This window comes from Canis lupus, chromosome 18 (assembly GCF_003254725.2).
Source record: "Canis lupus dingo isolate Sandy chromosome 18, ASM325472v2, whole genome shotgun sequence".
NCBI classification, from domain to species: domain Eukaryota; kingdom Metazoa; phylum Chordata; class Mammalia; order Carnivora; family Canidae; genus Canis; species Canis lupus.
Window position 1 is genome coordinate 8,933,419 of NC_064260.1, and position 27,816 is coordinate 8,961,234.

Genomic DNA, 27,816 nt, shown 5'->3' on the forward strand with positions numbered 1-27,816 from the left:
GTAGCTCTTTCAGAGAAGGGAATGAGAGCATGCAGCCCTATTTACCCTGGTGAGAGCCTCATATTCTATATCTTGTGTCTTTGTTTCGAGTCCAGCCCCTGGTTGAGGGTCAGCTAAGGAAAGACAGAATGAGGTTCAAATTCTTTAATTAGTTTTGTCAGTGATTCTCTACGGTTGGCAATAAAAGAGATACTTTCTGGGAGATCAGGTTCTCCTGCTGGAACTTTGGATAGGATAAAGCCCTTGAAAGGCCAAGATCACTTTCAGCCCATTGTTCTAGCCTGTCTCTGAACAGAGCTTTTTGCTAAAGAGATTTAGAGCCAAAATTTTTATGTCATCTCCACAATCATGGCCTATAGGCACCAATAAGAATGTCTCCTCCAGATACTAAAGCACAGAGACCTGCCATCTTAAACAGGCTTCATAAAACTGTGTATTCTGTGAGCCAACTAGGCAAAAAAGAAAGATTTTTTATTTGGGAATGTTGTGAATGGGGCATTGCAGTCTGGGATACCTATTTCCTGGAATATTCAGAAGTCGAGTCCTCCGAAGAGAAAGTACTTACTTACAAAAGGGTGAGGGCAGGCTCACCGAGAATGCTGAAAGTTGCTTAGAAGTCAATATTGGAGGGGAGGGGAAAAAGAAAAAAACTTTCATAGAGGCCTCTTTGGAACGGCTGTACTCTTTCATACAACAAGTTCTATCCTCTAGTCTCTACGCAGGGTCATTTTAAGACTGACCACTTAGCCTGACAGAAAGGCAGTAACCTTAAAAATATGTAACTGCATTGATACAGTCATGTACGGAGACAGAAATTCTTCATATAACACAGGATAAAAATATGCTTTCAGCTCTATCTCAGAAGTGGGACATTGCAAACTCAGGCAAAATCCACAAAGGAGAAGTGACCATGTCTTTCCAGCTTATGGAGCAGCTGGAGCATGTCTAAAAGGAACCACACCCGCTGCCTCCTCAGTGAGTCATAACCCTTCTCCTTCCTTGGGGAATACCAGCCTTACTTCCTGACAGAGGAGAAGGTTTTCTATGGAGGCACCTTTTCTCTCCCTTCTGTGTGAGATCATAAGGGAGGGAGAAGGTATCAAATCTTATACTGATACCTAATTTCACAATTGTTTCTCTTGGGCAATCTGATTTTCCTCTATATCTAACTCAGTCACATATCAGGAGGGAAACATTCACTTTGTAAAGTTACCAAATCTCCTTTGAACTTCACTGTCCAGGAAGAAAATAATAATAATAATAATAATAATAATAATAATAATAATAATAAATACTCCCTGTGAGTATCATTCTTCTGATTTCAGGCACCACATGACTCTCAAAACCATCTTGCATCCCTATCATGTTCACCAAATAAAAAACTCAAACATCAAGACAAAACAATAGCAAAGAGAGAATGTAGAAAGTAGGCATTTGTTTGCCACTTTTTGAGAAATGCTCATCTATATCTGTTTCTTCTTTTGGAGATACACGTTTTTGTGTTGTAATTCAGGGCCATGTCCACTGATGTCATCGACGGCAACATATATTGGGAGCTTTCTTCCCAGTAGAAGGAAGCAGGCACTATGTTTCAGTGAGAAGAATAATGAGATATAAGTGATTTCTTTTCACACGCACACATAATTTGTAGACTATTCGACTATATGGTGACTTTTCCATACTATCATTTGGCTCTTATTTCAACAACTGGGGAAATGTTCCCAGAGATCAGGGAGGATGGGAGTTGCAGTCACCAGTGGTCCCTGACAACTATCCTCTTCCACACCCTGCCATTGAGCATCTTGTTCTGTCTTACCCAGTAGTATTTGTGACTTTGCCCACAACGTCACCCGTTCCTGATGTCCGCACATACAGGCTGGCCAGTTATCTCCCAGCCTCCCAATTCTGCAGGAGAGTTTGAAGTTTTTGTGCTGGGTCTTTAAATGAGTTCTCCCGCCCACCCTGCTTAGGATTGCTCAAAAAATAGCAAATAGCAACAATAAGCCTCTCTCAACTTTGCCAAAAAAATTGCCCGGGACTTTTCAGAAGCCACATTCAATTTGTGAATAAATGAAATGGATCTTCTGGACCAACCATGACAATAAGCACTGGCCTACATATTCAGGGCCTGCAAGAAGTGGAGGCAATGGGCCTAATGAGAAGCAGTCAGCGAATCTAATGAGAATCAGACAGAAGGCCTAATGAGACATTTAACATGCTCTGCCTCTCCCTCGTCTTTTGTTCCGTTTTCATGGGAATCTGTGTTTGGGGAGCTCAGTTGCACTGGCTACAAGCAGATACATATGGCCTTAGTGGGACAATCCAGGAAACAATACAAAGACTTGAACATGGCCAGGGACAGGGAGGGTGGAACATACCCGAAGCCCGGGATAATGTGGGGAGGTGGGTTTTTAGTTTACTTACATTTTAATTGTATCTCCACCCTTCTCAGAATACTATGTAGTCATAGAGCTATTGCTGATGATACAATAAACAGGCAGAGATTTCCATCGCATTACATCACTGCCGTGAGGGGAAATAGAGATAAGGCAAGTATGCTGTGCTGTTTCTGTGGCTGACTTACCATTCAGAAAGAAACGACTGGAATGCAGGTGTTGCACAAACGAGGATGGATACCTGGAATAGTCTCCTTCTGAGGCAACGTTCCTTGAACACTAGGAGATTCATCTGCTGACCTTGGATGGAGCTGCCAGCTAGAGAGATCGCTATCTAATTATGGATTGGGCTGGGCTGAAGGTGGGGGCAGAAACACAGACCTTACTTAGTTACAGCTCTGCATCTCAATTACCTATGATGGAGGCATGAAAAGGAAAAGATGTGTACGTCCATGCCACTGTCTGAAATCTTGTCTGACCCGTGGATTTAACAGTTTTGGAGCAGAGCTTGATTCAGAGAAAGTGGGCAAGATTTCTGTCTTATTTAGTTTGCAAGCAAGCACAAGAAATTTGCATTGGCTTTTGCTGGCCTATCAAGGAGCAGTTTCTTTGGATATACGTGCTCTTTGTTTTATTTGCTTGCCCAAATATATGCTTTTTTAAAATTTTTAAATTATTTTTTATTGCAGTTCAATTTCCCAATATATAGCATAACACCCAGTGCTCCTCCCGTCAAGTGCCCCCCCCAGTCACCCCATTCCCTCCCACCTCCCTTTCCACCACGCCTTGTTCCAAATATATGCTTTAAATGCAACTCCATCCCTTCTCTGTCCATATATTTTTTTTATTTACTTATTTACTTACTTATGACAACGCTTCTTTTGGTTATCAAGGTCCAGCTTCTGCTTGCCCACCTATATGGGAATTAAAGACCCGAAGGTAAATGAAACGGGCCTGCTCTTTGGTGGCGCCACCTAGTGGCCTCCCATGGCAACACGGTTCTTGGCTGTCAAATGACTAAGGCTGGAGATGTCCCATTATCTAGGTTGGTGTGGGGAGGATAGAGCAGAAGTGCACCAACATTTAGAAGTTCCAGGTGCTAGTCTCAGAATCCACACATGTCAGCTTTTTAAAAACTTAAAAAAATTTCTATGGAGTAAATCTCTAAATGCTGTTATTCATATTAGCTAGAAGTCATTGAATGTTTCCTGTGGGCAGAGCACTGTGCTAGATGCTTTATGTACCATTGGCTTGTTTTTCCTAGTAATAACACTACAAGGTGCAAATTATGTGGTCCTTTGAGCCTAATTGCTAGGATCTGTAATGGGCTCTAGCCATTACTTACTGTGTGACCTTGAACAAATTACTTAATCTGTCTGTGCCTCAGTTTCCTTACCTATAATAGCACATACATCATAAAGTAAGCACTTGTAAAGTGCTTCAAAAAGCATCTGACACAAAGTATGCATTCAATGTTTGCCAGCTGGTAGTATTAATAATAATAGTAACCATGGGTCCTGCCCCAGTGCAGCTAAATGTTGGTGGACAAAAACCCTATTGTACTGACTGGTCTCAAATTTCATGTCCAAAATCTGAACTGGACACTCAATAGTTCCAGGCAGTGCTGCATGTATTCCCTTTCATGTTCCTTTTTAGACTCCTTAAAAAACTATTTTCTACCCATCTATCCTCATATCTTCTACACGATGGCTACTCTCACCCTCAACTGATGACCTTGCCTCATTATTGAGAAAACAAGTGAGTAGCTAGGAGCTTTTTCCTCTCTCCTCCACCATATTTGCTGACCACCTGTTCTGTGCCCTCTGCGTTTTGCTCAGGGATGAAGTTCCCATTCCCATCAAATGGTAACTGTTCCAATTACACACCTGGATCTCATGCCCTCTTGTCTTTTCAAAGACTTGGCTCCAGTCTTTGCTAAATCATCAGATTCTCCTTTTCTACTGGATCACTGCCATCACCATCCAAACAGGCAACCTTAAAATATTCCTACCTTGAGGTTACACCCCCTCCAGTTAACATCCCATTCCCTGCTTCCCACTGTTTTAGGGAGAATGAAAAAAAAAAAATCTCATCCCATTAAGACCTCTATTCCTACCATACCCTTGAGTCTGCCTCTGTCAAGGTCACCCATGTCCTCCATGACACCACCAAATCCACTGGCGGCCTCTCTTCTCTTTCCTTCTTAGCAAGATTTAATGCATTTTGTCTGAGTTGCTGTGACACCATACTCCCCTGCTTTCATTCCTCCCTCACCAGCCTCCTCTGATTGACCGTTATATGTAGAAGTACCCACCTGAAAGTGCCATCCTAGCCCTCTTCTGTTCTCTCTCCTTATCTTTAACTTAGTTCATCTACACACACCACTCTAAATTCACCTATAGAAAATTTGAAGGGAGAGATGCCTGGTTGGCTCAGCATTTGAGCACCTGCCTTTGGCCCAGGCCGTGATCCTGGAGTTCCAGGATTGAGTCCCACATTGGGCTTCCTGCATGGAGCCTGCTTCTCCCTCTGCCTATGTCTCTGCCTCTCTCTGTGTGTGTCTTTCATGAATAAATAACATCTTAGAAAAAAGAAAGAAAGAAAAAGAAAGAAAGAAAGAAGAAAGAAAGAAAGAAAGAAAGAAGAAAGAAAGAAAGAAAGAAAGAAAGAAAGAAAGAAAGAAAGAAGAAAGAAAGAAAGAAAGAAAGAAAGAAAGAAAGAAAGAAAGAAAGAAAGAAAGAAAGAAAGAAAGAAAGAAAACTTGAAGAGATATCCCCAGCCCTGGCTTTTCCCTGAAACTCCAGACTCAGATCCCTACTCCTGACTTACCATTTCCACGGGGATATGTAATAGGCACTTCAAACTGCCACAACAATAATTTTGATACCATCATCAAACATATTTCTTTTTCAGTTTTTTTCTTCTTAGTATGTAGCATGACTGTTCACCTAGTTGATCCTGTCAGAAGCCTTAGAGCCTCTGGTGAGGAGCCTCTTTCATGCTTCTTTCCCTTTCCTAACCTTAAAAATGTGTTTCACTTGTCTTTACTACTCTCCATGTGGATATTTCCCACTAGCAGGAGCCCCATCATTTCTCACCTGACTGAAATGTGTCTCCTAACTTACTATCCTAATCCCATCTCCCATGTCTACAATCCATTAGCCACACAGCAGCTAGAGACATTACCTGAAAATGTAAATCAGATCATATTAGGTCACACCACTTCTCTCCCTTAAATCCATTGATGGTTTCCTCTCTCATTATAATTAAATCCGAATTTCTCACCCTGTCCAACAAAACACAATAGAGCATAGTGTCTTTAGGAAAAATAATAATGAAACTTTTCCTTAATTCTGAGTATTCTCCATTATCTTCCCAACAAATTCATTTTTTTTAACCTAAGTCAGCCAGAGTCTAACTTAGTTGCTTACAGCTAAGGAGCTGTCACTATATAGACTAAGAAAATTATTCCATTTAGTGTCAGGCTCTTTGCAGGAAGACATTCAGGATATGGATAAATTATGGATGTATCAACCAGATTGCAAACTCCTTCCATCCCAAACCAATAGATTGTTTGTGTGTGTAAAGTATAATGAGAAATACACATGCATATGCAAACAGTGATTCTTAGTAGGAACTTGTTGAGTTGCTTTAAATTCAACTTCTAATTTCTCTACCAAATCTGCCTCCTCCCAAATCTGAGAGATAAAACAAAGCACTCCTAAATTTTCCTGGAAAGGAAAAGAACTGGCAAAGAAAAAGCCTTTGCTATTAGACTATTAGGAAGGAATCAATGAAAGTAAAAGTGCTAGGAAGGCAAGCCTGAATGTCCTACTATGGCCCTGCTCCTGGAAGCTTTGCTCTCTATAATAAGTTTGAGGAAGGAGCTTCAGGAAGCAAAAAGAGAAGCTTTCCACTATATTTATTTGTTTTTATTTAACAAACACTTATATAGGATTAACTGGGTGCAGGGCACTACTCTAATTGCTTTATAATCACTAAGTCATATAATCTGTAGTTTCCTCAATGAACATGAAGCAAGTATCAAACACCTTTGCTTAACCTCTGCTGGCCTGCCTTTTCAAGGTGAATGTTCTTCAAAGACCAAAAGAAATTTGAGCACAGAATTTTTGAACTTGTAACTCTAATGTAGCAAGCATGAAATATCTGAAAAATGAAAAAAAATTAAAGCTTATAATGCTAAGGGTTGATATACCATTTAATCTTCTCAGTGATGACTGGTCTTGCTTCAAGAAGACATGAAGACTACTTTGAAAATAAAAAAATTGATTAAAACTGTGAACAACAGGAGAGATTGTCTTTCAGGCGGCCCCCTCACCATGAAAGATGTTGGGGAGGAAAAAACTTTACCCTTTAATATTCTTCTGGTTGGTCTGAGATTTAAACTGACATGAGACAGATTAAAGAAGAGAATAAGATTTAACTACATATGTACAGGGAATCGACGTAAACATGAGAGATTCCAAGATAGGCAAAATGAAGTATATCGTCATTCTGGACTAAGGAGAAGGGGTTAGGGATTCCAGGCTTCACAGAGAGGGAAGACAATTCACAGGAAAAATGGATAGAATAAATGTTCAGTAAACAAGTATTTGCTGAGCCATTCAGAAACTAGGACTATTTTTTTTTTTTTTTTTTTTTTTTTTTTATCAAACAGGCTTCGTTAGGTTCCTCCCTGTACTCCATACCTAGTTCCTGTGATACTGTAGTTATCTATGGTGATAGCTCCCTTCCTGGAATAGGTCCTCTGCATTCTTTTAGGCAGTTAGGGGGCAGGCAAAAATAAAAACTTTTAAAGTCTTCTGTTTTTTTCAAAATAATCAGCCTGAAACGATCCACGTGTCAAAGAGACACATTTTGGGATGGCAAAGTTTGCTTCCCCATAATGTCTTCCCACCCAAGTTTATGATGGCCAATCTCCAGATTTTCTCCAAATAAAGTTTAAAGTATGTTATTTCAGCAGGTCACACACAGCATTGCCTGTCCTCCCACATTCTGTGTATACATAAGATGTGTTATATTTGCGTTGGGTATATATTTATATGTGCAAGTGCCTATCAATGCTTAAATTAACTGTTAGAAAAACATAAATGTGATCTTTTTGTATTTTGTTTTCAACAAATGCCTCTCATAGTGAAAGTCCAAGTTGAAGAATCATTTGAAAGTGTGCTGAAGAGAAATCACCTTAAGCTTTTGTGAAATCCACTGTCATGAAAGGAACAATGGACAAGACTCATGGCAGGTAAGCTAACGGGAAGAAGCCCATTAGAGACCAATCCTGGAGGCTCAAAAAATCACTGGAGGACTTTCTAGAAAATACCAATACTCAAGTTGTACCTGGACCAATTAAACCAGAATCTCTGGGATTGTACCCATTCATCAGCTTTTCTAAAAGCTTCCTAGGTGATGCTGATATGCAGCCAGAATTCAGAAAAGAAACATTACTACCAACTGGGTACTAGGTCTACTAATATCTCCAAATAATGTGACCAGTGCTTTATGTCTATAAGATGCTATACAGTCGTTATCTCTTCTGTATAATCCTATTCCTCTCTGTCTTTATTCTGAGACAACTTTTTAATTTCAGAGTAATCATATACTCAATTCACAAACCTAGTTTCAAAGTCATTGAGGAATTAAATCCTCATTGAGAAAGCTTCTGAGAACTGTAAAGAGATCACTGAGAGATCCTAAGACTGGATCCCAGAAACACTCTAGTAGTACTGATCCTATCTAGAAGTAGTGGTCCTACTTCACCGAGACACCGGGGGCAGCTCTTCACAGGACTGAATGGATGTGTAGGATGAGGGAGGGAGAGAGCACACTATAAGCAAGGAAAGTCAGATACTGGGAGAATGTTACCCTCAGGACATGAAATTTGAAATAGGTGGAACAGGCAGTTAAGATAAAGATCATGAATCACGTGAGGATTTGAGGTGCCAGCTTTTAATAGGCTGCCAGCTGTGTGAATCGAGTATGGCACAGCCTTGAGTTGTTAAAATTGGATTGGACATCTGCAGAAAGTGAAAAAAAAAAAAAGATCTTGCCTGTCTTCTTCACTTTCATTCTGTATTTTACTCATCACATTGACAGTTGGGATTAGTACTTTCCTAATTCAATTGTTTTTGTAAATCCCCATCCATCTGATGATTGATTACAGGTGTCTATAAACTGAGAAATGACAGAGTAGCTTGGCCTCCCTTTGCTCCTTCCCTCAGTAAACCAGAGGCCTGGAAAGTCTTGGGGCTGCCTCGGGAACAGTAACACACTCTAAATGAGGAGCTGAAGGAAGGTGAAACATTTAAATTAACCTTCAGTGGAAACCCCAACCCACTTGTTATGGTCATTCTTGGCACAAAAGACCTCTCATGTTGGCTAAAATCCAGAAACACAAAAATGGTAAAATAGCAGGACAGAAAGTTGGCATAGACCCTGTGGTGATTTCCCTGTCCCACTGACTCCCCTGCCTTGGAATTCTGTCTAGACTTGGCTTCAAGGCACATTCTTTCAGCCTTTGGTAGGCAGAGGTGTCCGACTTCTGCAATGTGTACATGATTTAAAAAGAACTAAGAACAGTCTCTCAACAAACCACTGCTTTCTAAAGGTCAAATCTCACTGCTCCAAGTGTGACCGGGAAACACAAATATATTCCAGACCACTCAGCCCACAGGTGCAGAAGCTGAGGGCTGCAAATTTCATGTGCAGATTTGCAGGGTCCTCTCTCTGAGTCTCCAGATGCACAGGGAGTGTTTTATGTACAGGAAGACAGAGGCTACGCAGGGACAGCTGGGTTTCGGAGAAAAAAGTAGGGACATGTAGTTAATTCTACCACAAATCCCCACATTCAAGCCACCAACATAGGAGGGAGAAGGGAAGCATCCAGGGAGATTTCATCCACATACTTACTCCAAAATTTTGAGTGCTTACTACATGTCAAATATTTTCCAATGATATTTTCCTGTCTGTGACAAAATTTCTCACACTAGAGAAATATGTTTCTTGCCACTCAGAAATCACTGTGCAATTCAGGGAGTTAGAACATGGACATACCATTTGCCCCTGATTTATGATACCACCAAGAAAGTGATGGTATGATGTTCCTTTTATCTAACAATCCTAGTCGCTTTTCCTGAATGCCCTGGAGAGAAACATTCCCTGAGGAGTAGATTGCACAAAGGAAGCAACCTGCCTGAAGGAGATTGAGAAATGTTTAAATTGAAATGCAACAGTTGGACCCTTTTGTGCCCAATGGATATGTTGCCAGGAGGCTGTTGCCTTGGAGAGCCATAGGTTTTCAAATTCTCCACAAATAGAAATACAAAAAATTTTATCTGATGATGACAGTGAAAATGATTAAAGTAGGCTAATAAAAATATAGAAGGAGATAAGAAGAATGAGGGGGAAAAAGCAGAATAATAATCTAAAACTATAAGGTGAAGGAAGGATTCAGGGACATTGATATTGGGACTTCATTCATTCAGAGATATTTATTGAGCACCTATAGTTTTCAGATGGTGCTAGATACTGAGTATGTAATAGTAAACAAAGAAATCAAACTGTCATGAAACTACCATATAGTAATGAAGAGAGAATACTGAAAAAAACTATAGGATGTCATGTGCTGAGATAGAGGAGGAGGGAAAAAGAATTCAATGTGGATCTATGCCTTGGGTGTGGGTATTAATTTGTTTAATAGATGTCAGAGAAAGATACACCTAGAAGAAAACATTTGAGTAGAAGCCAATAGCTAAATAAAGAATCATTCTTTGGACACAGTTGATTCTTTGACTTGCTCATCTTTTCTATTCCCAGCTCAGTATCCCAATTTCATTACTATCAGGACCATACTGTTCATGAAGTCTAAAACATCTTCTGATTATTGGACCATGTAGACCAAGACACAAGAAGAGTTTGTGACCAGTGAATCTTCTATGCCTTCCTCTGGCCAGGTCCCAGATCTCTTGCTCTGTATGCCTGGTAGTTTCTGAGTTATTCTTGCTTCTTCCAAAAACATCAAGAAACCAATCCAGAGCATGTGCTCCAGTCTCTTCAGAATAAGGGTGAGGGATTTCTTAATTCAGATTAACGAATTAGAAAAGAATATTAGGGAGTCGGCAGGCTTCCAGAATCAGTATAACTCTTTGGCAGAGGAGAGGTATGAATACTTTCTTTGTTCTTTTCCCTCTTTACATTGAATTTTTGGAGTATTCTCATTTTAGTATCAGCAATATGGAAGAAACCAACTCCATCCTCTTACTCAAATATGCTTTATTAAAGCAATAAGAGCTCTTTAGCTTCAAGCTAAATTCACACTGCACACCTCCAGAGGGCCATCTGTCTAGTCCACCATTTGGAGTCTTGCTTTGACTGGCTCTGTCCTGACCAGCGTCCTGATCTTGGGGGCAAGGATGACCAGCCATGGGAAACAGCATGGAACATGATAGATTTTCTGAGCAGCTTGTGTACCTTTCTCTCTCTTGTATATATAGGCCCCACTTAATGGCTTTTTAAAGTCTTAGACATAATTTTATAGTTGGGCAATTGGGTAGCTAAGCTGCCTTAGAACTCTTGTCCCTGTAATTCTTCACAATTGTATAGTTTTCTTTGTTTTTCAAAGTTCTTCCATCTATTTTCTCACTTGTTCCTCATAATAGGGTTGTTAGGAAGCCTGTGCTATTTGATAACCTCCATTTTATAGGTGAAAAAATATGAGTCTCAGGGAGGTCAAGTTGCTTGTCCAAGAACCTGAGCAGGTAACTTCAGAGCTCTGAGAGACATGCAGTTCTTCTGAGCCTGAATCTATTGCTCTTCAATTCCATCTTAAATGTGCAGAATCCTGGGATTGGATTCTGGCCACATGTAAAATTCTTGCCTATGGGAAACAAGTCCCCCTCCTACCTACCTTATACCCAAAGCATAATTTGATCTTCCTAGACTCATGAAGGAAACTGCAGGTGAAGCTGTTTCCTGTGCAGTGAGATGTGAACATCGAACAATGGTGAGAATTGGTGACATTGAGAACCTTCCATTTCCTACCTTCCCTCCCCAGAAGCCCACCACCCAGGCCTTGGTCATGATTCCACCAATGCTTTCTGACTTATGAGCTCAGCTCCATTCATAAAGGAGTTTCCAGTTAAGCTACACAGGATGAGCAGGAGTGGTGGGGCATCCCCTCTGCCTGCCATAATTAAGCCTTTTCCTCTATGTAGTAGCAAACACAACACACAGAACATTGAACACATCCAGAACTGACATTGAATGGATAGTAGAGACAGCTTCTAGGAGAATGAAAGTAAGGGTGATGAGGTCCATCCTCATTTGTGATCTAGAACTTTGCTACCTAAGTGATCCACAAACCAGCTGATCAGTATCACCAGGAGGAGGGGGCTAGTTAGAAACACAGAAGCTCAGGCCTCATCCAAGACCTCTCAACTGAGAATCTGCATTTTAACAAGATCCCCAGAGCCAGACTAGTTGCATCCCCTCTGTCTCTCACCCTCTTTCCCTCCCCACTCCTCTGTATTGTTGTGTCTTTTTCACAACACCCCAATCTCATAATACTCATGCTCTTCAATATATTACTTAAATTCTCACAACTTATAGGTATGGTTTTTCCCCCACTTTACTGGCACTGAAACTGAGGATCAGAGAGTAAGATTGCCACTAAGTATAACTGCACTTGGGATTTGAAGCCAGGTTTGGCTCATTGCAAACCTATAACCAGAACTATTCTATACAAATCCTCGGTGGCCCCCTCTTTCCAGGGGAACTCTTTTCAGAACAGAGGAAAGGCAGGATGCCTGGGTAGCTCAGCGGTTCAAGGTCTGCAGTTCAGGTTGTGATCCTAGTCCAGGGATCAGAGTCCCACATCAGGCCTCCTGTGAGGAACCTGCTTCTCTCCCTCTGCCTATGTCTCTGCCTCTCTCTCTGTGTCTCTCATGAATAAATTTTTAAAATCTAAAAAAAAAAAAAAAAAAAGAACAGAGGAAAGGTAAGAATTACCCGTCCTGAAGGGTCACAGAGGGAGATTTCCTCGTGCAGTTCAGGGTTCCCCTCTATGGTCACAAAATGGCTATAGGAACTTCAAGCTTCACAATTCAAAAATCATCCAGAAAAAAACAAGGTTCTTCTGATCTATCTACTTGTCCTGGCATCTCTTATCTGTTGGTTCTTGGCCCAAATTGTCTCATCCCCATTCTTGTACCCATCACAGGGGCTGAAGGTGGAAATACTGACAGAGTTAAACCTATTTGGGTGTATTCCTAGAGCTGTGAGTGGTGTCTTTCCACACAGTCACATGGCTAGGGGATCCCTGGGTGGCTCAGCAGTTTAGTGCCTGCCTTTGGCCCAGGGCATGATCCTGGAGTCCCGGGATCGAGTTCCATATCAGGCTCCCTGCATGGAGTCTGCTTCTCCCTCTGCCTGTGTCTCTGCCTTTCTGTATGTGTGTGTGTCTTTCATGAATAAATAAATAAAATCTTAAAAAAAAAACCAATCACATGGCTAAACAGGAGGAAGAAAATATCTTCCTCCTTCACCTACAAGAGGTAAAATGAAAATGTAACATGGACAAAACAAAACAAAAAACCCTTACATTCCTAAAAAAATTAAGACTGTGCTAGAATACACTTATGGACAAGACCATGCATTAACTAGAAAAAAAAATCAAGTCACAAAACAAATTTTTTAGCACTATTCTATGTTTTTTTAAAAAAAATGATTTCTCTTTAAAATAGGGTACATAAAAGAATGCTAAAAAATAATAGGCCGTAAGAAACTTTTATTCTTGATGCTTTTCTTAATATTTTGGCTTTTCTATTCAACAAACATATATCACTTATAGACTACATATTTAAAACATAGTTTTAAACATACTTTTTTTCCTTTAGCATCATTATCCTCAATATCAATATACAGATTTTAAGACTATATATATATATATATATATATAGACTAACAATGCTATAGAACTATATATATATATAGTTCTATAGCATTGTTTAAGATGAATTTTGTTGAAACATCTCCTGTTGGTATTATTATCTCAGTAGCTTATGCCATTCTACAAGAGATCCCCTCTAGAAAAGCATATCTTCCCTAAGAAAAGTGAAACCCAGGAGTACCTGGGTGGTTCAGTCAGCTAAGCATTGGGATTGTGATTTCAGCTCCAGTCATGATCTCATGACCCTGAGATCAGGCTCTGCATTGGGCACGTAGCCTGCTTAAGATTCTCTCTCTGCCCCTCTCTGAATGAATGAATAGATAGATAGATAGATAGATAGATAGATAGATAGATAGATGATAAGAAAAATGAAACCCAGATCTTAGTAGCACTTAAAAGAGAATCTTCTCATGGGAAGAGGTCATGAGGCAATCAGCCTTCCTTCCCCTGGGAGTTGCCTCACCTGTTGTTCTGTGGCCTTTAACACTTCTGCCCATATTCAAAATAAACATCTTCATCTTGTTACCTCTTTGCATAGCCGAAAAAACATGTTGAGCTTTTTACAAATGATATAAAAGAATTTACTAATGGATGAAGAATTACGAAAAATAAATAAGCTTAAAGGACAATGATTCCATTACGTATGCCATGTTCTTGGGGGAACATAGATGGGAGCTCAAACAAATGAAACCATCTAGAAACAAGAGGGCTGCATCCTACCTCCTAGATCCATCCCAGCTTTCTACTGGATTCCTTTTCTCTTTTCTTAACTGAACCATAATTGACATATATTTGTTTCATGTATATAACACAGTGATTCAACAGTTGTATTCTTTGCAGACTGATCGCCATAATAAATCTCATACCAACTGTCATCACACAAAGTTAATGCAATATTACTGACCGTAATTCCCATGATGTACGTACGTCACATCCCCATGGCTTACTTACTTTATACCATGGCTTACTTATTTTATAAATGGAAGTTTATACTCCTTGATCCTCTTCACCTATTTCACATACCCCCAAACTCCCTCCTTTCTGGCAACCACACTCTGTTCTTGGTATCTCGGAGCCTGGGTTTTGTTTGTTTTGTTTTTATGTTCCATTCATAAGTGAATTATGTGATATTTGTCTTCCTGTGTCTGATCTGTTTCACTTAGCATAATACCCAATGGATATATCTTGACTATTATAAATAATGCTGCAATTAAGAAAGAGGTCCATGTATCTTTTCAGATTAGTATTTTTGTTTTCTGTGGATAGGTACCCAGACATAAACTGCTGGATCACAAAGTACTTCTATTTTTTATTTTTTGAGAAGCCCCCTTGATGTTTTCCATACAGGCTGCACCAATTTGCATTCCTACCAACAATGCATGAGTCTCTCTTTTCTCTACATCCTTACCAACAGTTATTTTCTTATCTTTTTGATATTAGCCATTCTATTAGGTGTGAGGTGATATCTCATAGTGGTTTTGATTTGTGTTTCCTCAATGATTAATGATACTGAGCATCTTTTCAGATGCCTGTTGGCCATCTGTAGGTCTTCTTGGGGAAATTGTCTGTTCAGGTCCATTTTAAAATAAGATTTTTTTTTATTGAGTGCTAGAAGTTCTTTATATATTTTGGATATTGACACTTTATCTGATATTTAATTTGCAAATATCCTCTTCCATTCAGTAACTTGCCTTTTGGTTTTGTTGATGGTTTCCTTCACTGTGGAGAAGGGTTAGTCTCGTGTGCTTATTTTGCCCTTTTGTTTGTTTTGTAGACCTTACCTTTGGAGTTGGATAAAGGAAAATAATTATAAAACTGATGCCAAGGAATTTACTATCTATGTCTTCTTCTAGGAGTTTTATGGTTTCATGTCTTAGATTCAAGTCCTTAATTCATTTTGAGTTCATTTCTGTATGTGGTGTAACTTTCATTACATGCATGATATATGGTCCAGCTTCATTCTTTTGCTTATAGCTGTCAAGTTCGTCAAACACCATTTATTGAAGAGATTGTCATTTCCCCATTGTATATTCTTGCCTCCTTTCTCAAATATTAACTGATCACATAAGCATAGGTTTATTTCTGGGCTTTCTATTCTGTTCCATAAATCTGTGTGTCTTATAATATGTAGATGGGTCTTGTACCAGTACCATGCTGTTTTGATCACTACAGCTTTGTAATATATTTTGAAATCTGTCACTATAATACCTCCAGCTTCGTTCTTTCTCAGGATTGCTTGGTTGGTTGGGCTCTTTTGTGGTTCTAAATAAGTTTTGGGGAGTACTTGAGTGGCTCAGTAGTTGAATATCTGCTTTTGGCTCAGATCATGATCCCAGGGTGCTGGAATCAATAGCCCTGCATCGGACTCCCCACAAGGAGCCTGCTTCTCCCTCTGCCTATGTCTCTGTCTCTCTTTGTGTATCTCTTGTGAATAAATAAATAAAATCTTAAAAAATATATAAATAGATAAGTTTTTAGATTATATTTTCTAGTTCTGAGAAAAATAGTATTGGTATTTTGATAGGGATTGCATTAAATTTGTAGAATGCTTTAAGCAGTATGGACATTTAAACTACATTAATTATTTCCATCCATGAGACTGGTACATCTTCCCATGTGTGTAATCTTCAGTTTCTTTCTTTCTTTTTTTAATTTATTTTTTTTTATTGGAGTTCAATTTGCCAACATATAGCATAACACCCAGAGCTCATCCCATCTTCAGTTTCTTTCATCAGTGTTTTATGGTTTTTAGAATGCAGGTCTTTCACCTCCTTAGTTAAGTTTATTCCTAGGTATTTTATTCTTTTTGGTGTAATTGTGAATGGCATTGTTTTCTTAATTTATCTTTCTGCTACTTCATTAGTAGTATATAGAAATACAACAGATTTCTGTATATTAATTTTGTATGCTACAACTTTACTTAATTCATTTATTACTTCTAATAGTTTTTTTGGTAGATTCCTTAGGGTTTTCTATTCATAGTATCATGTCCTCTGCAAATACTGACAGTTTTACTTCTTCCTTACCCATTTGGATGCCTTTTATTTATTTTTTATTCTCTGATTGTTGTAGCTAAGACTTCTAGTACTATGGTGAGTAAAAGTGGTAAGAATGGACATCCTTGACTTGTTCCTGATCTTAGAGGAAGCACCCTCAGCTTTTCACCATTGAATATGATTACCTATGAGTTTATCATATATGACCTTATCATGTTGAGGTATGTTTCCTCTAAACCTACTTTGTTGAGAGTTTTCATTAAGAATGGATGATGAATTTTGTCAAATGTTTTTTCTCCATCTTATTGAGATGATCACATAATTTATATCCTTTATTTTGTTAATGTGGTGTTAGCACATTGATTGATTTGTGGTATTGAACCATACTTGCATCCCTGGAATAAATTCCACTTGATCACAGTTAGTGATCCTTTTAATACACTGTTGAATGCTGTTTGCTAATATTTTTTTAATTAGAAAAATTATTTATTTCTGCTCCTTTCATACATCTTATTGTGCAGAAACAGTCTCACACATATCTGAATAATGTACTGTCACACTGTTTAAAGGCAAAGCACCATAGGTAAAGCTGATCAGAGTTCTCAGCTTATGGGATCTCGCTTCCTGATTTTACATTAATTTTTGAAAGTCAGAAATGTCGTCTCTACAAAATGTTAAGGGGGCTGTAAGAAATAATCACTTTATTCAATATTATAGTTGTGGAAATGGGAGTATATTTTCTTTAAGAAATGAAAAACTAAGAAGAAAATGCCACTAAATGCCATTGGTGTGTCAGTACAGGCCAGCAGGAGAAATACTGTGGGAAGTTTGTCTCTTTGATACCAAGAAGACATTCTAGTTCAAGCTTTATTTTTTTTTATTTATTTATTTTTTATTTATTTATGATAGTTACAGAGAGAGAGAGAGAGGCAGAGACACAGACAGAGGGAGAAGCAGGCTCCATGCACCGGGAGCCCGATGTGGGATTCGATCCCGGGTCTCCAGGATCGCGCCCTGGGCCAAAGGCAGGCGCCAAACCGCTGCGCCACCCAGGGATCCCTAGTTCGAGCTTTAATATGATTCCTATTTCTCATGAGATGCTTCTTTTCTGCTGCTTCACTTTTTCCATATTTCACATCAGAGGATTGGTACAGCCTTTAAAACTTCATTAACAGGAGCAAATCCAATATCCACGGATTTCTTGTCAAAAGACATTTTTTAACCCATCAAGTAGCCTGGCACTTTCATTCTCATGAATACTCTAGCCATGAAAAAACTCAATAGGACACAGACGAATCCAATGAATAGAAGAAGAAATCTATTGAGTTTTGGAATGTTTGGTGCATTCGATTGGTCCAGGATTATGAAACCTAAACCTCCCATTGTAAACAGGAAGCTGGATGCAAGTCCTTCCATAATATATTGTCCATTTACTCTATAGGCCAAGAAAGCTACTGGTCTCTGATGTCCATGTTCATCAGTCATAGAACCAACACTTGGAGGTTCAACAATAACATCATAAATTATTCCTCCGGTGATGAGGAAGTAAGACACCACCACCAGAGCATACACCGTCATGGCCAACAGCATGTGCACCCAGGGCGGCTTCTTCAGCTTCAGGTTGGGGCATTCAAGCACTAAGAACGGGACGCGGTACAAGGTCTCCATTTTGGTGGCAGCAGGGGTTTCTCTCTCGACCTGTTTGATAATATTTTGTTGAGGACTTTTGCATCTATGTTCACCAGGAATATTGGCCTGTAGTTTTCTTTTTTTGTAGTGTCTTTGTCTGGTTTAGGTATCATGATATTGCTGGCCTCATACAATGTGTTTGGCAGCTTTTCTTTCTCTTATTTTTTTGAAATAGTTTTATACTATTATAGTTAGAAAAGATGTTTGATATGATTTCAATCTTCTTAAATTTATTGAGACTTGTTTTGTGGCCTGACATATGATCTATCCTGGAGAATGTTTCATGTGCACTTAAAAAGAATGGGTATTCTGTTGTTTTCAGATGGAATGTTCTGTGTATGTCTAAGTTCATATGGTCTAATGTGCTGCTGGAAGACACTGTTTCCTTATTGATTTTCTGCCTAGATGACGTATCCATTGATACAAGTTGGGTGTTAAAATCCCCTACTATTATTGTATTACTGTCAACTCTCCCTTTATGTTCATTGATATTTGTTTTATGGATTTAGGTGCTATGATGTTGGGTGCATAGATATTTACAATTGTTATTTCCTCTTGTTGGATTGCTATCTTTATCATTATATAATGTCCTTTTTGTCTCCGTTACTGTCTTCGTTTTAAGGTCTATTTTGTGACTGATGTAAGTATTGCTACCTCAGCTTTATTTTCACTTTATTTTGCATGGAATATCTTTTTCCATTCCTTCACTTTCGGTCTGCATGTGTGTTTAGGTCTGAAATGAGTGTCTTCAGATAATATATGGATGGGTCTTGTTTTTGTTGCCATTTCATCACCCTGTATATTTTTGATTGATTTAGACTATTTACATGTAAAGTAATTATTGATAGGTATGTACTTATTGCTACTTTGTTCATTGTTTTCTGATTGTTTTCATATTTCTTCTCTGATTCTTTCTTTATCTCTTGCTCTCCTTGCTTGTGATTGATGACTTTCTTATAGGTTTTTGGTTTGTGGTTACCATGAGATTTATATATAACATCCTAAGTATATAGCAGTGTATATTAAGTTGGAGGTCACTTAATTTGAACACATTTTAAAAGAACTTCATTTGAACTGCTCCCTCCTTGTTTTATGTATATGTTTTAATATTTTACATCTTTTTATTTTGGAGTCCCTTTAACTAACTTTTTAGATACAACTGATTTTAATATTTTTGTCTTTTAACCTAGTATAAAGCTAGTATAGTTTTATACGTGTTTGCTCTACTGCCTTACTGTATGCTTGCTCTACTCATGAAATTGTTTCCTTTCTTAATTTCTGGCTGCTAATTATGGCCTTGGCCATTAAAAGAAGTTCCTTTAAAAATTTTGTAGGGCTAATTTAGTGGTGATGAACTCTTTTAACTTTTGTTTGTCTAGAAACTCTGTATCTCCTTTAATTCTGAATGATCACCTTACTGGGCAGAGTATTCTTTGTTGGGATTTTATTTATTTATTTTATTCTATTTTAGTACTTTGAGTATGTCATGCCACTTTCTTCTGGCCTGCAAAGTTTCTGATGAAAACTCTTCTAATAGCACTGTGGTATTGCCCTTGTATGTAATAAGTTTTTTTTTTCCCCCTTTATCTTACTGCTCTTAAGATTCTCTCTTTATTAGTAATTTATAACATTTTAATTATAATGTGCCTTAGTGTGGGTTTTTTGGGATTTCCTCTGGGTTTCCTGGACCTGGATTTCTGTTTCCTTCCCCTGACTAGGGATGTTCTGAGCCAAGATTTTTTTCAAATAAGTTTCCTGCCTATTTTTCTTTCTTCTCCTTCTGGAACCCCTATAATGGGAATATTATTCCACTTTATGTTGTCCTATAGGTCCTTTATGATATTTTCTTTAAATTTTTTCCTTTTTATTTATTGGGATGAGTTCTATTGTTTCATTTTCCAGCTCACTAATTTGTTCTGTTTCTTCCAATTTGCTATTGAACCTGTCTAGTAAATTTTTCAGTTTAGATATTGTATTCTTCAGCTCTGTTACATCTGTTTTGTTCTTTCTTGTCTTTTCTCTTTGTTGAAATTCTGTGTTCATTCTTTCTTCTCCCTAGCTTGATGAGCATCTTTATGACCATTGCTTTGAACTCTTTTGGGTAGATTACTTACCTCCATTTCATTAAGGTCTTTACTAAGACTTTGTTGGTCTTTTGTTTAGAACACAAAAGTCCTCTGTCTTCTTGCTTTGCCTGTTTCTGTATGTTTGTATTAGGTGAGAAATCTCTCTCTCCCAACATTGAAGGAATGGCCTTGTGTAAGAGATGACATGGGGCCCAGGATTGCAATCCTTACTACCAGATCCAGATGTTCCAGGGATATCCCTTGTGTGGACTGTGTATGCTAGCCAGCTGTGGGAGGGCTGTGGCTACGGGTGCAGGGGGTGGGGCACTTGCCCAGCTGTGGCACAGCTGGAGCACCAAAGAAGAAGGGTAAGGACATTGCCCAGCCAACTGTGGTGCAGCTGGACTATAGAGGGCTGAGGGCAATCCACCTGTGCTAATGGGTTAGATGAAGAGTCTCAAAATGGCTTCCACCAGCATTAGGATTAGAAAGGTAGAATGAAATTGCAAGAAAACAAACAAGTGTCTAGCAGTGCTTCCATCCCTGGAGAGAATCCTAACAGGGTTTTAACTCTCTAGCCATCACTTTAAGATTAGTGACTCTACTTCACATATAGTTTAGGCAGTTTTCAAATTGCTGCTTTGGCATTGGTTCTCAGGGTGAGTTATTGTTGTAATCCTTTATGAGTGGATTCTCCATTCCTTACAGTTCTATGTTTCTCCTGGACATCATTTCTATTGGTTTTATGTTTGGAGAGGACTGTCTCTTTGACACAGGACTTAAAAGCTGGGGTCCTGGAGTGCCTAGGTGACTCAGTCAGTTAAGCAGTCAACTCTTAGTTTCTGCTCAGGTCATGGTGTTAGGGTCATGATCACAGTGCTGTGAGATCAAGCCCCGTGATAGGCTCTTCACTCAGTGTGGTTTCTGCTTGTCCCCCTCCTTCCCCTTCCCCTTCTGCTCCTCTCTCAGGCATTCTCTCTCTCTCAAATAAATAAAGTCTTTTTTTTTAAGTTTGTTTGTGAGGAACAAACCCCCATTCCTCATGGAGTGGTTCCATATTTTTGACATTTCTCCCGATGGTGTGTTGCCACACCTGGGTAAGAGTGTTTCTCTGCCTCTCCTATTTTAATGTGGCCCTTTTATTCTTTGCTATGCAGGTGTCAGTCATTTAGTTTTTAGGACTTTTTAGAGAAAATTATTTCAGATACATCTGTAGACTTGTTGTGTCTATGGGAGAAGGTGGGTTCAGGATCTCCCTACACTGCCTTCTTGAACCATCTCCTTCCTATTCTCTTTTTGAGAAAGAGATAAAGAGTTTTTACAATGTATTAATCAATATCTTGGTTATAAGAATGGTTTCTGCATAGACCCCAGATTGTCAACAGAAGTATTTATTTTATTTATGCTGGCTCCTTTTTGGGGATGATAAAGAGTAAAATCATGGTTCCTGCTCTCAGAAGCTTACCATTTCTGGTGAGATATCCAACAAATGCCTGGAATTCATGTTAGAAAACCAAAAAAGAAATATGTAAAAGCTTTCCATTTATCATTTGGCTCATGGTTGGATGGTCTACTTCCTTCACCACTGCTTCTTCAAATCATAACTGACCCTTAAAAACAAGCTGTATTGCTCACCTCTTTCAGGAATCCTTCTCTGATCCCCTCTCCAACACCATAGAACTCCTTTTCTTCTGAACTACCAGCATATTCTGTGCTTCTCCTGGTGGACATTTCACAGTTTAATACAATGATTCTTCACTGGGTTAAATAGTTCTTCACTGGGCTATGCTTCCCTCCAAAAAGCATAAAATAATAGCAACAAAACAATAAATATCCTTTATTGAGAACCTATAAACTGGACATTATAATACATCCTTTCATAGTAACTCATTTAGTGATAGTAATTATGAGTTTCAAAATGATTGTGTAGTTCATCAAAGTCACACAGGTAGTAGAAGACCCCATATTTTAAGCCATATATGTTTTATTTCAAAGGCCCTGATTTGAATTACTGATGCCTTTTGATAAATTTCAAACTATTTCCCATATCCCCTTCTCCTCCCACTCCACCAGCCTGGAATGTGACCACTTCATCATGTTCACATACTTTTGTCAATCAATGGTGAATCCTTGGGATTGGTGACAAGGTGTTAGATACATCCTTATCAGATGCTGAGGTGAAATAATATTGAGAACCCTTTTTTTGATCCTATTTATTATCTCTCCCGGATTTGTTACCCTTGTAAGAAAGAAACTATTTTCTTTATCTATCTGCTGCCTTCCCCATATAACATCAGTATGTGCCCTAGAACAATGTTTTGCTTCTATCATTTCTGTATAATTTTTTAAATAGCATTTTTGAATAAAGAATACAGAGTAGATTATATAAGTGAAAATAATACAAGATACTAGGGATGACTTTGTTTTAGGTAAAGAGGCTTCCTGGAAGGTGACATTTTTCATTTCTTTTGGCTGTGAGGACCTTGACTTAGCAGAGGTGAAGGTTAAAGGCAGTCTAGTTTGAGAGAATTGCATAATGGTCTGAAGTAAAACATTCCTTGATGCTGAAGAGAAATGACAATGCTGATAGATTTCCTACAGCTATAGAACAGATGAGCAAGAAAGCTTAATTCTGGGAATTTCTGTTTTCTATCCCAGGGATTATTCCTTGGGCCATTATCACTTTAGTGGATGAAGGTACTTGCTAAAAATAAGCTACTAATGTTTTCCTTAGCATTAAAGCACACGTCAGAAGAGACTAATGACCCAATGCTGTACTGTTTTCTTTTCATTTCAGTTGGCCTCAAACAAATAAACCTGATAAATATTATCAGAGTCACATATGCTCATTAAGGGTTATAGTCAGTGGCTATGTTTGTTTTACTGTGTAATAGATGATGAAACCATGGTGATGAGTGGACTAAACTGGAAGTGTTTTCGTTTTTTCCCATCTTAACACTGGAGACTTGATCATTGTTTTTTTTTTTTACTTCCTTGTATTAGAAATAGAACAGCTTACTAAAACACTTATTCATTTTGACATGTCTTAAAGCAGTGTACATTCACATCTTCTGATTTAGTTCAATGGTACATAGTAGATGTTCAAAAGTCATTCTTAAATATAGCACTGAATGTTAAGTAAGCACTTTTAGTGGCTAGACAACTAGTGTGAAAGCTTTCAAATAAGAAACAGTATTCTTTAACAACTTATTAACCCACTATAATTGAAGATTTTGTTGGTAATTATTTTATAGATTATAGAATAAAATTTGACTCATGCTATATAAAACTTATGTCATAAAAAGTCAAGGTACATTGTACTGGCTCACTGCTTTTTTTTTTTTTTTAAGGTTGCAAACCAGTAAAAGAAAATAAGCACTGTATTTATTTCCTAATGAAAATACTACACATTTTCATATCAGATCTTCATGGCTTTCATATTTTTGAAGAGACTATTAAAAAACAATGTGTCTTCTCACACTTCTGTAAATTTTTGTCAAAAGAGTAAAATTGTACCTGGAATTTGACTCTCTGTAAGGGCTATTTTCCCTTCTTGCTCTAATCCATCCTCCTGATCTTTCTAAAATATAGTCTGATCACATCAACCTCCCATGTAAAAACCTTCAATGGTCCCCTATTAACATGATCCAAACACACCTTCACCTGATTTGTATGACTGTTCCCATCATGACCTGTTTTAGCTCCTTTTAAAATTCTCCTTTCACTCAGCTATTACTCCCCTCTTAAGCAACTCACAATCGCCCAAACTTCATATGTCCTGACACTTGCAGGCTTTTGTCTTTCAGTCTTCAAATACCCTCCTCCTTATCTTCTGGGTAAAATTGTTTTCATTATGATTACACTCAAATATAGATTCTTCTGAGATTTTTTTTCCAGTTTACCCCCTAACATCTAGTAGTTCTCTTTTCTGTGCATTCTCCAGGCATTCATAACACAACATTTCCATCACTCTGCATTTTTGTTATTTGTTTTAATGTCTACTCCCTCCTGTGCTGAGAATGTTGTCTTTTTTTTCCCAAGTAAACTCTTAACACTGATACAATCTTTACCCCAAGCAGGTTCTCCATAAACTTCCATTTACAACACAGTTGAATAAATGTATCATGAACTGCTCCTCCTGAAGAAGGAACACACTCAGAGCTCATGACTATTAGTAGCCTAGTGCTAATTGCAGTTTCAGACAGGAGTTCCAGACTGAAGCCAATGATATGGTTCTGCAAAAGTGCCCAAGTACCTTTTACTTTCTAGTTAAAACCACATATACCCAAGAGAATATCAAGAGTGATTGCTTGAACACAACCACCCCTTGCTTCGTCCCCGTAAAAATGGTGGACACAAACGCCTTCTTGCTTGAAAGTTTCTTTGAGTCTCTGCTGAGATGTGTTCATTTAGAAGAACAAAGGGTGATTAGCATGTCACCAGCCAGACAGCAGGAATTGTATGTTTGACAGCCACTTCCACAGGGACACAGCCCTGCGTTTAGTTTCCAAACAGATTTCAGGGACCTGACTTGGCAGAGGAAGTATGTCTTTCAGAGAAAGCTGCACAAGACCAAAGAAAACAGCCTCACACCTGATAGCAATAATGGTTCCACTAACATCTTCCAAATCAGCTCTGTAGTTACACACTTAATGCCATTTATAAGTGGTAGCCATTAGAGTACATTTATAAAAACAGAGAATGACACAGATGGAAGGAGCCTTCGAAGTTATTTTGTTAATACCCGTTCTTATGCAGATATGGATGTAATGGCTAAAAAACAAGTACTATTTGTGTAACTTACTTGAGATACAGGGAAAAAATTCAGGTGAAGATAATGCTTGGAGGTGGTGTTGTGATAGAATGGACAGGCCATCAATTCCGGATCAGATAAGCCCTGGTTCATCACTTATCACTTCTATGACCATAGGAAAGTTACTTAACCTCTTCATATGTTTCTTCAACTGTAAAAAATGGGGGTGGGGATTGCTATCTTTTTTAGAGTATAAGTGGTAAAGATTATCTTATATCTTATCATATCTTATCTTATGTTGTGGTAAGGATTAGAGATTCTACATGTGGAACATATAAGTCCTCAAAAACTGATGGGTATTATTACTACAGTGGGAATCATGTTTGGGGGAGATTTTTGTCATTTGAGGCTACAATATCCAAATGTTCTTAGTATTTGGGAAGAACCCTGAGGTAGAGGAGTAAGGCTCATCTTCCACTATAGAAGCAGTCAGCAGGAGAGTGAACACCTGGTCAAGTTCAGCCAATCAGAACTTGTTGCCTGGGGCTCTGAATATGAAAGTCACAGGCTGCAGGGACACAACCCAGAACTCTTAGCCTGCATTCTGCTATAGAATCGGGTTTGTAGTCTCCTTTGGTTCCTATATGTCCTCTGAGCCTGGCGTTTTGGGGAGCTCTCTAATATCCTCCAGAAAATTTCTTGTTTAGGTTAAATAAACTTGACTAGTTTATTTCTGACTAGTAAGACACTCATAGATACAATTCTAATAGAGACAGAAAAATATTTTCCAATCTACTCACAGTCCATTGTTAACACACTTTGAACTCTATCACTTCCTCAGTAATAACCACAGCTTAATTTCCTGTGTTCATGGAGGAAGAGTAGTCTATAAAAATGGGAAATTGTGGATGAACCACAAAGTTTACTTTAATTCACAAGATTAAGCAATTATATACACAAACCGAGGCTTGAGAGGCATCTCTGTCTACTCTGAGTTTAGGGACCTGACCCAAATCAAAGCAGTGTCAGACAGTAGAGGCCCAGAAAATCCAGGCTCACCAAGCTAATGCCAGTTAAAACAAAACAAAACAAAACAAAACAAAACAAAAACAACAACAACAACAAAAAAGATCACCTAGGGTAGGCATGACTTTATGTTCAGTAACCAGTGATTTTTTTGTTTTTAAATTGGAGGGAAATACATGACAGATGTGTTGGTTCTAGAAAGAATAAAAACAGCTTAAATCATCTAGGGGGTGAAGGGGAGAGAAGGTACTACAATACAGAATTAAATCAGAAGGGAGTGGGCAGGACTGTTATGGTTGAGGGTAGCAAGGGGATGATGTGCTCAGCAGCAGAAAACAAGGTGGGGGTGAGGAGCCATTAGACTACAAGCATCAACCAAAGCCGAAAACTGCCCTGAACTCCACTCTAAAGGAATACAATACAACCAGAGGAATAAAATGCTAACAAAAACTCAAATGGTGTAATAACATTAAAGCACATTTACATAAATTTAATAAAACAAAGGAAATATTGAATCAGTAGCCTGTGCAGAGTTCCATCAGAGCAGTAGTTCTAAACATTTCGTGTACATTATCTGTGTCTCTTAAAAAACACAGATCCCTGGACCACTTGCCCAATAGGTGCTGCTATGTTTTTTGTGTGGAGCCAGAAGTGTGCATTTTTTTAACTGGTTTGAAGGTGCTTCTAAAGCAAGCATCACTCAGTATACTGCAGAAGAGTCCAGCAAGGTTTTTTAGTTTTTATAGGTATAATGCCAATTTGTGTTGTCCTAAAACAATATGCTTGAGACTAAGACATTCGACATTACAGTTATGAATAATCAGGAGGAATTGAACTCATTTATGAAAATTTAACTTCCTATGTAGACTTGTTACCTGATGATGTGTACAACCCAGTGATAGGAATAGCCATCATGTATTGAGCCCTCACTGTAGACCTGATACTGCTAAGTGCTTATTAATATGCATTAAATAGTTTGTTCTTCAAAGTAACTCTATAAGGTTTGTTTTATTACCATCCCTATTTTACAGATAAGAAACTGATTAACAGAGGGGCATCTGGGTGGCTGTGGTTGAGCATCTGCCTTTGGCTCAGGTTGGATCCTGGGATCAAGTCCAGCATCAGGCTCCCATGGGGAGTCTGCTTCTCCCTCTGCCTATGTCTCTGCTTCTCTCTCTGTGTCTCTTATGAATAAATACATAAATAAATAAAATAAAAGAAAGAAGTTTCTTTCTTTTATAAAAGATCAACAGAAAGGATGAGAATCTTAGGTATCACATCCTTGTGATGGTTATTTTTGTGTCAACTTGACTAGGCTATGAGGCATCCAGACATTTGGTCACAGGTTATTCTGGGTGTGTCTGGATGAGATGAACCTTTAAATTGGTAAATTGAGTAAAGCAAATTACCTTTTTGGATGTGGGTGAGCCTTATCCTATCAATTAACCTGAATACAACAAAAAGGCTGGTAAGAGGGAACTTGGCCTGCCTGACTACTTGAGCTAAGACATTGACATTTCTTGGTCTTGGACTGGAAGACCAAAACTATACAACACTTGCATCTCTGGCTTTCCTTGTTCTCAAGACATTGAAGTCAGATTGGACTTTACACCATCAACCCTCATCTCCTGGGTGGCCAACTTGCTGACTGCAGATCTTCGGACCTTCAGCCTCCTGGAGGGAAGATGATCCTTTATATAAAGTGGCAAAGAACTTGACCAAATTGTGTTTTAGTGTTTTGTGGAAGGTAGAACTTGCAAGTGATGAAATTGATTATTTAGCTGAGGAGATTTCTAAGTGAAGTGTTGGAGTGGTTTGGTTCCTTCTGACCTCTCAAAGAAAAAAGAAGAGAGTCAATTGAAGAAACAATTCTAAGCACCAAGGAACCAGAACTTGAAAGTTTGGAAAATTCTCAATAACACTGAAA

General features: G+C 38.5%; 1 protein-coding gene and 2 long non-coding RNA genes across 15 annotated transcripts in view; 1 reads left to right on the plus strand and 2 right to left on the minus strand.

Annotated features, from left to right (window-relative positions):
- LOC118351436 (uncharacterized) overlaps window positions 1–27,816 on the plus strand; it is a 50,859-nt gene that overhangs the window by 19,256 nt on the left and 3,787 nt on the right. Inside the window, exons 1-2 of one of the 2 annotated variants that reach the window (XR_004806905.2) lie at window positions 853–975; window positions 7,552–7,659. This is a non-coding gene — a long non-coding RNA (uncharacterized LOC118351436). Of the gene's footprint in view, window positions 1–852; window positions 976–7,551; window positions 7,660–27,816 lie in introns of those variants that run through there. The other variant, XR_007403572.1, reaches the window with a different exon arrangement.
- LOC112661398 (uncharacterized) overlaps window positions 1–27,816 on the minus strand; it is a 44,913-nt gene that overhangs the window by 10,649 nt on the left and 6,448 nt on the right. For 3 of the 12 annotated variants that reach the window (XR_003137647.3, XR_003137646.3, XR_003137649.3), the window contains exons 3-7: window positions 24,915–25,074; window positions 21,746–21,903; window positions 5,583–5,682; window positions 3,261–3,310; window positions 46–2,751 (exon numbers count right to left, since the gene is read on the minus strand). This is a non-coding gene — a long non-coding RNA (uncharacterized LOC112661398). The remainder of the gene's footprint in view (window positions 1–45; window positions 2,752–3,260; window positions 3,311–5,582; window positions 5,683–21,745; window positions 21,904–24,914; window positions 25,075–27,816) is intronic. The other 9 variants (XR_007403568.1, XR_007403565.1, XR_007403563.1 and 6 more) reach the window with 9 other exon arrangements.
- On the minus strand, window positions 17,456–18,148 carry LOC112661396 (oligosaccharyltransferase complex subunit OSTC-like). Its single transcript, XM_035701987.2, has one exon. It carries the CDS (start codon window positions 18,021–18,023, stop codon window positions 17,574–17,576), a length of 450 nt encoding a protein of 149 aa, XP_035557880.1. The 5' UTR covers window positions 18,024–18,148; the 3' UTR covers window positions 17,456–17,573.

What these genes read in the sequence shown, in the direction of transcription:
- LOC112661396 (XM_035701987.2), bottom strand. Translation starts at nt 18,023, where the DNA reads ATGGAGACCTTGTACCGCGTCCCGTTCTTAGTGCTTGAATGCCCCAAC.